Below are 11,866 nucleotides of genomic sequence, written 5' to 3'. Positions count from 1 at the left end.
CAATACGCCCAGCTCACTTCCTCCGATAACACTCCCATGACTCAATTCACTTAACATTGAATATGTGTTTCCTGCTGTCTGTCATTCCTAATTAATGTGACTGATATAACCAACACTGAATAGTTGTCATATAATAAAGAATATGTGTGTTTGTGTGTGACTCTTGTGCCTATGGAGATGTGTACTTTCCCTCTCACAGCAGGTAAAGCTCATGCTGGTGCCTGCCTGCCTGCCTCTTAAACGTCTCAGCATAATTAATCATGTAACCACAGATTTATAATACACACACATACCAAGAAATACGCATCAGTTCTTTGCTGCAGTGCTTTCGATGCACTTAAACACTTTAAAAATGCATGTGCAAGACACATAAACAAGGTATTTGCAAGAAGAAGAGTTGATTTTTAATGTTTTAGTCCAGTGTCAGACACAAAGAATGAGTTAAGATGTTGTTTTCAAAGCTATGCACTTTTATTTGGAATGAAAGTAGGGAGAGAGTTGCTTATTTGTGCACAGTGTCTAATGAAAAATACAATGCACACATTTTTGATAAAGGAAAACTATGATCTATTGTTTTGTGTTAACTGAACAAATTCCATCAAACATCACATAAACACGATCAGTGAGATTTCAACATGACAAAGGTGATAGTTGGTGGGTAGAACACGGTATAAACATTGCCACAGCAGATTGTTCAGATCCTCAATGTTTAAGAAAAACAACAAGAATTTAGAAAGAGTTTCATGTGGGTATTCACTGAAAGCATTCTTTTACCCCTCAAACTATAGGCACAACAAAATATACAGAAACAACACTACTCATGATCTATTATGGAGTTGTCTTTGAAATAACCAGACGTTAGCCTTGCATATCATTTTGATGCATTAACAATGAAACTTGAGCTGTACAGTGTCTATTTTACACACTGCTGTATAGTTACACACCACATTACTTTAAAACAATAAAAAATAACTATATAATATTAAAATTTCCCATTTTTATTATAAAAGCCAGAAATCTTTTTGTTGCTAGAACACATGTTGACTGAGTAATCCTCGCTCACAAATAAATAATTTTTCCTCTTAATGTTAAATAATTATAATTTCTAAACCTTTCACTCGCTTTACTAATAGCACACCTTTCCACATCAATAGCTTTTTTTAATATGTGACCCCCGAGGGGCTCAGTAGGTCATTGCAGTAAACTATCCTATTCTGTGTGAAACAATGCCCATCAAGAGCTCAACACACCTTCAGCACAAATAACTGACATGAGATAACAGTATAAGAGCAAAAATAAAGCTTATAGTGGATCCTCTGATCCAATGTTAGTTATTAAAATAGTTATGAAAATGAAATATAAATTGATGTAAACTGACACCGTAGCCCTAACCCTAATCATATTCATGCGGGGTAGGTCAGATGTTAACAGTGTGGGCATGTTTCTTGCACAAAGGCTTGTCTTTTTTGGAGAAGAACGCCTGACCTTCCAGACTAGTTGAGCAGACCTGCAAAAAGAGCAGTGTTGTTATTCACACAATATTATCAACATTTTCTTAATTTTGTCCCTTGTTTTTGCTTTGAGTACAACAGTCTCTTGGACTTACCACACACACAAAGCAGGTGTCATGCCAGGTGAATCCTAGAGCTTCCAGGAACTTGTCCCCTGCCTCGATGGGGTAGTCACAGCCGTGGCAGTTGGACCCAAACAGTTTGTAGAAGTCTGAGTGAATAATACGTTCACAAAATGTTATTCTGTTTGCACACAGGGTTTTCTTGACAACATTTATTTTTCTGTTGTGTTCTTACTAAAGTACCTTTTTCACAGTATGGCTGTCCATCCTCCATGTGAAAGGTGTTGCCCCTGATTGGCTGTTTGCAGGCGACACAGATGAAACAGGACACATGCCAGGTCTGTTTCAGGGCATTCATGACTTCCTGCAGAGAAAATAGAAGAACATATTGCTGACGTTGTTAACTGTCTGATTTCTTTGAATACTTTCAAATCCATTTTTAAAGACCTGGAGACATAATTGTTGGGGTGCCGGCGCTTAAACTGATATTTTTGATGTGTGGCATGTACTAGACTTTGTTCCGCGGGATTACAAATTAGTTCAGTATTGTCTGTTCTCTTGTTTTGTGTCTGTTTAAAATCATGTTATTGTATTGGCCAGGACTCCCATGAAAAAGAGATTTTGAATCTTAATGGGACCTATAGAATTTGAAGCAATTTAATTAAAATGTATTAAGTGTATTTCTTGGTAAAACATAGATGCTTCATACACATCTCCAACCCAGAAGCACAGAAGATGTATACACTCACCAAATTTTCAAGATTAGTGTCAAAAATTCAATAACCAGCCAAATGTGAAATATGGTCACAATCTCCCTGTTGGTTCCTGAGTATTACAATAAATAATGGAGAACAGAAAAGAGTTTTTGCAGAACATTATGACGTCACAGTGAAGTTGACATTTTACCTTTTGGACATAAAATCTCCATCATCACTTCATTATTTTATCAGACATTTGTGTGAAATCTTGTCTTAATTGGCGTGTCAATTCTTGGGTTATGGCGAAAATGCATTTCAAGGTCACCGTGACATTTGACCACTAAAATCCAATCTGTTCATTCTTCAGTTCAAGTGGATGTTTGTGCTAAATTTGAAGACGTTCCCTCAAGGCATTCCTCAGATATCTCATTTATGTGAATGGGACAGACATAAGGTCTCAGTGACCTTGAGCTTTGACCTCCAAAATCAAATAAGTTCATCTTTGTTTTTTTTAAATATTATTTTTGGGGGCTTTTCCCTTTTAAGTGACAGTGGATAGACATGAAAGGGAGAGAGGGATGGGGGATGACACGCAGCCAAGAACCACGGGTCGGATTCAAACCTGGGCTGTGCAGCACTCAACCAACATGGAGCGAACGTTCTTACTGGGTGAGTTAGAGGCCGCCCTCAAGTGGACCTTTCTGCAAATTTTGAATAAATTTCTTTCAGGGGGTCGTGGGATGTCGCTTTCACAAGAATGGGACATACAGACGTGCAGACGTACAGACAGACAAGCCGAAAACATAAAACATAAAGAGATATATAGTCCACATTAAATAACTTAAGGACAGTAAAAAATAGTTTAATTTAAAATAGACTTTGAAGATCATATTGTTTCTCATAATTATCTATAAAGTGAGAACAGATGATGTACATCTGTTTTAATGGTTAAATTCAGTTTATAATCACATTCATTACGATGGCTTAGTGATAAATAACAGTGACTGATGTTTATAGTTTTAGTAAAAAAGTCATTTTCAGTGCAAGTAGACTAAGTCAGAGAACAATCTCCCATTCAGTTTTGTAACTCACCCCCATAATCTTCTGGTGGCAGCAGGCACAAGTGGGAGCAAAGAACTGCTCGTAGCAACGTTCGCAGTACACCTGGCCCTTCTCCTCCACAAATGCATGCTCTGCCAGGGAGGAGTGGCAGTGAGCACAGTTAAATTCCTCGGGGTGCCATGACATGCCCATGGCCACGAGGAATGGGCCCCTGGTGAGAATAATTAAGGGACAGATGATTTGTGGAAAATTATTGAAACAGTCTACCTTCTTAGGCCTCTTAAGTTGTGTAGAATTTTACATTGCTTTCTTACTGCAAATGCAGTTTTTCCTGCTGTAATTTACCTGATGACAGTGTTGCACTTGTTGCACATTGGGGTGCGTGTCCCGGCTGGGATGTGCTCTGCCCGCTGCACCAGAGAGTTGAGGTCCTGTGGATGTGGCTGTGGGGTGGGGCGATCTGGACCTTTGGGTGCAGGGTTGGTAACTTTACCAAATGAAGGGGCTGCTCCACCCTTAGGAAAACCTAAACCAGCAGGGGAAATAATGGATCATTAGTCAAATGGTAAAAGTGTACAAGATAAAGTATAAGACAAAATGTTATTAATGTATTTCACACTGATCCACTATACTGTAATTTCTTAGTATTATTTGAGAAGAACATATGTATGAGCACAGTTAAGGTGTGCGTTGTCAGATAATGAATGGGAATGATTTGATGATCTCTAACCTCCACGCCTGAATCATGAGACAGCTGGGTTGAACAGAGCCACCCCACCCATTCCAGACAAGGGATCAATTTTACCCACTGAAGGGAAACAACACATTCCCAGAGTCAGAGGAGACACCTGTAAAAATACCCCCCTCCCCCGCCTGCGCCACTTATCACAAACATATGGAGAGGATGCACAATTTTCCCATCTCTCTCTCCCAGTGCAAAGATACATCCTGGACGGAGGTCAGTGCCTTGCGTCCTCAGAGGGAGCGCTCGAGGGGAAAGGCATTGCGGACAAAGACACTATTGAAAGAGAGCACCATTATGAAAGACTTGGGAGGTCAAAGGACAAGTGCTTCCTAAATGTCCTTGTAACGGAGAGCAAATAAACTGAATAAACAGAGCGGGGCCCTAGCAGGGATGTGATATGTGTGTACAAGACTGTAGGAGTGGGTTTAATTGTAAAGAGATACTAGAGGGTAAGTGTGATGGAGAGCGATATGGGCTCCAAATTAGGAGAACAAAGAAGATTCTCTCGCAGATGTATTAGTTATAATTATTATTGTTATAATTATGAATTATTAATAAAGTTCCTGTTATGGTTAATTTGAAGAACTGTTGTTTCTATAATTACCAGTAGTCAGTTTCCAGTGACATTATCAAACATAGTTATGCCTAAGATATAATATTTAATAGAAAATATAACTGTATTTTACTGAAAATATTCATGCAACACATGAAATGTAATTGAATGCAGTACTGATGCAGGGAATTATGCTGACGTCCAAAAAAATTTCATTGGCTCTATGCATCCTTATCTGTGTGAAAGCTGGCACAGTGAGTTGGATGGTGACAAGCTGTCAGTGGGCAAACTATTCTAAACAAATCCTTTGGCAAGAGCAAAGACTGAGGCCTGAACCACATTAAATAAAGACAGTGAGGGAGTCTGCCATTTCTGTCTTGCTGTAAAAGGAAGATAAGGAGAAAAATAAAGTCAACATGAGAAGACAAACTGAATCAGGGCAGGACTGCAAATCTCTGTTTTGTCTGTTCTGTCTCTTTGAATTCAGAGACAGAGGGTGGAGAGCAATGCAAAGGAGTCACTCTGACAAACTAAACTAAAAATGTATTTGATTAAAGTCCCTATGTATAGAATTTTAATGTTAAAATGTTGTTGTTTTTTTGGTATGGCCTAAATATTCCTCTTGCAGTTAAAGTGCCCAAATTATTCATTCATGTAAATACATGTAAAGGTCACATTCCACATGGCCACCATGAGATATGTGTCTGCTTAGTTGAACTCAAGTATGTGTTAATATGATTAATTCCACAGCCAACAGAGAACTAACTGTGGCCTCTCCTGCTCTCTTCCTGTGACACCTTCCAGCAGCCGTTCCTTAAAAAGGCCTCCAGGGAAATACGTTTGGGCACATAGTGCATCTGTTCATGTATGAGTACATACTTGTGTCTCAATATTGCTAATAATGACCCCTGACTGATACCTCTCAGCAAATATTTACCCTGACCACCTTGGGGGCTCGTGGCAGGGATTGCTAGATTTAAAGAACCTTCACACAAAATAAAATCCATAATTCTCTATTTCACAATCTATTTAACTTAAGGGATCTTTGCTAAAGCCAATAGGCTGAGCTCATTAACTAAATACTTTTTATAACTTTATAGAGCTCATAATCTTAAATGGCTTAGTGTCAGGTATTAAACCTGCAATAAATGGATGAGCAGCAGTGATTTACAAGATTGGGGCTGCCCTCTGTAGGCTAAAAGAAGCAACTACAAAAAATGAATAGTTAAGAACTACAACCATTTAAATGTCAGTAAACAGAGCAGAAGCACAGGAGCATTGCTAAATGTGTTGCTGTACCTGGTGGGCCTCCAGGCTGGAAGGAAGCTTTCTTCTGGGCTGCTGGGCTCTTGAACGTGGAAGCAGGGATGACATTGCCATTCCTGGGGGATGCTGCAGATTTGGAAAATGTTTTTGCTGCAGGCATGGTGTGAACAGCAGGAGTGGTTTTGTCAACTGCCTCACTAGGAAACAGATGTACATATTTTGTATAAATCTTAACTCCACACACACACACACACACACACACACACACAAACACTTATATATTTGTAGACATATACCATATTTGTTTATCATCTCACTCCTGCAGAAAAGCTCTTTCTGACTCTACCAGTGATACATCTTCAACCAATGTCAACTGATGTGTCTCACACAAAACCCGGATCACATCTTTACCTTACCAACTAGTATGATATTTTTGTGCCGTGTTTCTTCTAGTTAAACATATTTAAGTACAAACTGTGGCAAATTCCTGAATAAGAAAGAAATAGTGGGATTATGCCACCAGTCGAACTGAACATTCAGTAAAGACTAATGCAACTGCAGGTACCAACTGCAGTTGCATTAGTCAGTGACACATGCAAAGCATCAAGACATTTATGGGGGAACTTTAAAATAAGGATATGCACTGCTGTACAGTCCATGGTTTTGTCAATCACTAACATAAGGAAACAATTACAGGTGAGGATGCCATAGTATTAGCTTTACATGTAGCTCACCCCCCTATAATTTCTGGAGATACCAGAGGTATAGTTTTTATAGTGGTTATTGCTTTTATTCTTTAGAAACAACAAAAGATGGAGACAATTTGAGGCCGTTTTTTTAAACCACTTTTACAAATTCAATACAGTTAGGTACATCTGCTTCTCTAATTATACATTATTTGATTGAAACTTAAATATTTGATTCTGAGTCTGCCCTTTAAAAACACCCTTATTGTTACAAACAAACAAAGCCACTATTCGTGGGGGACATATAGTGTATAGGTGTAACATGGCTGAGAAGATCCCAATCAATGTTTTAAATGTACCCCTTTTAATAGCCGATTTTGCACATGCAAACCAAAGAATTTGTTTTTCCTTTTTGCACGCTGGAAAGTAGACAATACAGTATTTTTTATTTTATCAACTGGACAAAGACAAGATCGTTCAGCATGCATGTTGCTGCTCAGACAGACCGGTTGAGCAAAGGATTTGCACCAACAGTTTAACAGTGTCTTGCCTGAAGCTCTTTGGGTCGTCAGCAACAGCACACTGCATGATACTAACAACGGAGCCTATTGTGCTGTCAAACAAGGATTTATGGTTTTATATCTTATCATGTCTTGTGCGTTTTATTTCTCTTATCCTGCCTGTTGGGTGTTTCTGTTGAATAAGAGGAGAACCATGACTAGGAAATGCAATGCAATCACCCACTGGTTTTATTTCTCTTGTGCAAGATTTTCCGACATGTATGGACAGATTGCTTGAGTGTCTTGTGTAAAATCTAAATGATGAGAAACCTGAGCTCTTTAAATGTAAGACTGATCCTTCTGTGTTTAAATTTAGACATTAGCTACACGATTAGTATTTGCTTTGAATGATGCTTGACAGGACCAGATATGAAGCTTTTGATTTAAGTGACAACAGTGCTTAGAGAACTATTGCTGATAACAGAACTGAATCATAAATTATTTTGAACAATCAACGTTTTTGTGCCATTGCTTTCAATCAAGTACAGGCATGTTAACCCTGTGCTCTTTATGCACAACTGATTCCTCTACATCACATGTCAAACTCAAGGCCCACAGGCCAAATCCATCCCTTTGCAGATTCTGATCTAGCCTTTATATTTTTTTGCGTTGACAATCAATTTTGGCCCACCTAGTTTTTTGTAATTTTTTCTGACTCTTTGTCACTTTGCCGATGCTTTAGGCTTGTTTTCCGCTGTTTTTTGCCAATGTTTTTGTCGCTTTCGTCTTTTATGACAAAATTCCTTTATTGCTGACTTTTTCTGTCTTTATTTGAACCAAATTGTAAGTGAGAAAGCTATATGAGATATGCAATAAATACAGTCAAAGATCTTTGACTTTTCTGATAACATAAAAGAATGTGAATAAACTAAATGTCTGGCCTTTGATGTGATTCTTAATTTCCAGTGTGGCCCTTTCTGAAACGGAGTTATAGACCTTTACATGGGGGACATTTCTAATTAACAAGTTTATTTTGTTCTGCCTGGCGAAAAAAAGAGGAAGGAATGAAAGATTAAGAAATAAGCAAACCAGAAAAGAAAGAAAGAAAGAAAAGATTTTATTGAGGTAAAATTATCAAAAGCTGACAATTGAAACTTGGATAGTGTAGTAGAAAATAGAGGAAAAGACACAGACATGCTCAGAAGTCAGAAAAATAAAACATATAAGCTACAATGAGATTACAGAAAGTGTGCAGAGGAGTGGAGGCTGGGACATAAACAGTGTGCTACAGAGAAGTATGCATGTGCATTGCGATTTACTGTAGTGTTGCATTTTCAAGCACACATTCACGTAACGTGAATGCATGCATTTGATTTGAAATATAACAAGCGTATAGCAAGATAATCTGTATTTTAAAACGACTTTTACAACAAGAAATTGTTTGCTTGTGTCATTCATTCTGTTCAACTTTGGAATTGGGATATTTAATAAGTTATTACAGTGTTCCAATGAAATAAATAAAGCATTAAACAAGACAAGGCAAAACTGTGCCTACTACACATTTAGTGCACGTGCTGAAACATCATGATGCCAATCTCTCAGCTTGTTGTACATGTGTCCTATAGCTTCTGGGTCCAACTTGTTCGCTCTGATTCACCCCATGAAACAGGATTAAAAGAGAAAAAAGGAGAAAAGTTGGAAAGGTTAAGATTGTAGAAGTAAAGTAAAAGATAACGAAAAAGAGGGACCAGGTCAATAAATAATAAATAAATCCACTCAACCGGTTTCCTGAGAGCTCTAAATGTGGTTTCTCCAAGTTAAGTCTTAAATTAAGCGTGATACTGTGGGACCATAAGATCAGGAAATTAGGGCTTAACTCTGAATCACAAACTCCTAGCCACGCTTATATGAGTTCTTTGAGGGCCAATTCTGAATATGAAACCTCAATGATCAAAAATTATTATTATTACTATTCAGTACATGCAAAAATACTCAGATAAAAAACAGACTTGAATGAGACTTAAATGAACACTCACAACCACATACCAAAAATGTATTATATTAAAAACAACCAACCACTTACTTCTTTCCACTGTTCTCTTGAGCTTGCTCTGCAACAGTAAAATAAGGAAAAATCACCAATGAAAATAAAGTAAAATGTACAATAAAAGGTCAGTGAAAATATGGGGAGACACACTGTTAAAACCAATGCTGCTACTTGTTGCTGCTCTGTCTCTGCTCCACCTTTGGTCAAGGTTAATCTTAATGAATGAGAAAGTGTAATCCCTGAAAAATAGACCCTGTTACTTCCTGAACATACCCCACAATTGGTCTTAAATGCAGAAACACTAGGCAGATTGCATATGCACCAAAATGTCCAAAACACATTGAATATCCCACACCAGTCTGGTACCATCATTTGACAAAAACAGAGATCGAGAGAATTCATTCTAATAACAGAGTTACAGTACTGTAAAGGACATTTTGCATCGGTTCAACAGATGCATGCACACATTCACACAACGTCTTTGAAGGGAGAGAAGCCCAAAGCCATTGCCAGCCCATATAACCATCAATGTCACTTTTAGCATAACAGTCATATAAACAAAATGTTTTAATCATACAGTGATGAAAGATTTCTTAAAATACTACGACTTAAGAAACTATAATATCACTGTAATCTAAAGATCCAATGACATCATTAGCAGGAACATAATTAAAGTCATATAAACAATTCTTAAGATAATAAGTTGTAGAAGGATTAATGGCTCTAAAATAAACTTACAAAAATATAAGGCTGAGCCTTACAATACTCAGACAATTCTGCCAGTTTCAACACCATATGCACTGCAATAAGTCTCTGCAGAGTCTTCATCAACAACTCTTCTGGCACACTGAGGTTAGTACTCACCATTTTCTGTCCCGGTGAGCTGAGCTAGCATACGGAAGGAGCGGGACTGGGAGGTGCCGGTGCGTGGGTGCCAGTCCTCTGTGTCCTCGATCAGACGCTTCTTGCTGGCGTCACTCAGTGGGGAAGCATGACCCTCGGGCTCCACATTAGGTTTCCTGTACAGTCAGATCAACCATGATGCAATGAGTCCTCAACATTCAATCAAGGGTGCAGCTTGTAGATACATGATCCACATTATGACCTATCTGCAGTTAGATTTCACAATTACCTCCTAGGTCTAGCTGGAGGTGTTCTGCAGGCGAGCAGTGGCAAAACAAGTGAAGGAAAATGTACAAAGGTAAAAACGGTCCGTTTAAGAGTCACACTAAATGACTGGTAAACTCCATGACACTGCACTGTTTATATGGGAAAGTAAATAAACTGTTCTGACTGACTCAAGACTTTCCTGAGGCTTACTATTAGAAAAAAAGAGGTCAGAGGTCAGTCAGATAATAAAACTATGTTTCTTAAAAAGAAATCTTAATTAATTAAGCAAATGGATTTACTATACTAAAATGGTGAAATTAAACATGCATTCTGCATATTTACAACAGTGTGTGTTTGAGAGATGAAAGTGAGAGTGACCACATCTCACCACAAGGTGGGAGTAATGTGCTTTAAAATAAGACATCAGCGTTTCTTCCTAAAATAGTTTGAGGTACTTTCAAATGTAATAATATTTATGTTTACATGCACAGTTTAGTTCAAGGGCTGATCCAAACTGTGAGTCGATTTTATGTCAAAAGTCCAAATCTGTGCAATTACTTATCTCTGTGTGTGTGTGTGTGTGTGTGTCAGGTGAGTCGAGGTGAAGGATGATTAAAGGCAGCACAAGTCAGTCTATTCTTAGCCAAAGCACAATATACTTGGCATTGCTTTGTCTGGCTTTGAGTAAACATACTAACAACAACAGCAGAAAGAGTTAAACAGATGCACAGCCGAGAGGTCTAGCCGCCCGGGTTGTAAATACAATATTAGCTAACACCCAGAGCCTGATGCAACTGAGAAAACGAATGAATACTATGAGCTGACCCAGTATGAGATGGATTATTTACGGGGTCTTGCACTTAGTTTGGACCTTGAAATGAGCATGTACTGTAAGTGGATGAGCATGAATGTGAGGTTGTGAGGGTTAGCTCAAAGAGGTACAAGCAAGCCTTTGGTAATCATAAACCGAGGGATTTGAAGGCTGTAATCAAATTCCCCATGGTTAGAAAGCTACAGCAGCAGATGTATTAACATTCACAGCACTAACTTGGTGTCTGTTTCTTTTTCGTCCTGTAAGCAAAGGAGGGGTAAACGGAAAAGGATTGAAGCAAGGAAGAAGCATGAATAGAGCAGTTTGAGAAATGAACCATAGTCTGAAACACATGCACTTTAACTAAAAGGCCCTTCTGAGAGAATGTGAATTAAGGAAATGCATAGAAACCACAAACAAAAGCATGCAGGTCAGAACACAAACACACAAACGTTGCAAAAGCACAGTCCACTGCTGTAAGCTAACAGTCCGAGGTTTCAGGCAACAGAAAGATTAAAGAAATGAGAAGGACACTCAAACTGTTAACTTTAACTCATTATGAATGTGTTATCTTCATGGTGTATTACAGTAAAAAGTTTTGTTTTTAATTTTTTGACATTTCCCGCAGGTTATCTGACTAAACCCAGAACAAAACCCAGATTCTAAACATTCCAGAATAGATCGTCCTCACAGTTGTTAACTTTGTAATTTCGTAAAAGACATGCAGATATAATGTAGGTAGGTTTCACAGACATATTTAAGTGTGAAGCCACTTGCTCACTTAAAGCAAATAAAAACAGATCTCAGTGACCTTT

General features: G+C 38.2%; 1 protein-coding gene across 7 annotated transcripts in view; it reads right to left on the bottom strand.

Moving 5' to 3' along the window:
• Positions 1-771: 771 nt before the first annotated feature.
• Positions 772-11,866, bottom strand: part of pdlim5b (PDZ and LIM domain 5b) — a 36,531-nt gene continuing 25,436 nt past the window's right edge. For 2 of the 7 annotated variants that reach the window (XM_034896921.1, XM_034896923.1), the window contains exons 6-14: positions 10,263-10,286; positions 9,995-10,149; positions 9,167-9,194; positions 5,931-6,094; positions 3,679-3,859; positions 3,364-3,544; positions 1,817-1,937; positions 1,607-1,722; positions 772-1,507 (exon numbers count right to left, since the gene is read on the bottom strand). In XM_034896921.1, the coding sequence (XP_034752812.1) occupies positions 1,418-1,507; positions 1,607-1,722; positions 1,817-1,937; positions 3,364-3,544; positions 3,679-3,859; positions 5,931-6,094; positions 9,167-9,194; positions 9,995-10,149; positions 10,263-10,286 (1,060 nt within the window). In that variant the 3' untranslated portion in view covers positions 772-1,417. Of the gene's footprint in view, positions 1,508-1,606; positions 1,723-1,816; positions 1,938-3,363; positions 3,545-3,678; positions 3,860-5,930; positions 6,095-9,166; positions 9,195-9,994; positions 10,150-10,262; positions 10,287-10,428; positions 10,450-11,288; positions 11,312-11,866 lie in introns of all 7 variants that reach the window. The other 5 variants (XM_034896922.1, XM_034896926.1, XM_034896924.1 and 2 more) reach the window with 4 other exon arrangements.

Source organism: Etheostoma cragini, chromosome 16, assembly GCF_013103735.1.
Source record: "Etheostoma cragini isolate CJK2018 chromosome 16, CSU_Ecrag_1.0, whole genome shotgun sequence".
In the NCBI taxonomy this organism is placed as follows: Eukaryota; Metazoa; Chordata; class Actinopteri; order Perciformes; family Percidae; genus Etheostoma; species Etheostoma cragini.
Note: the sequence above shows the minus strand (reverse complement) of the source record. Positions and strands in the feature narration are given on the sequence as shown.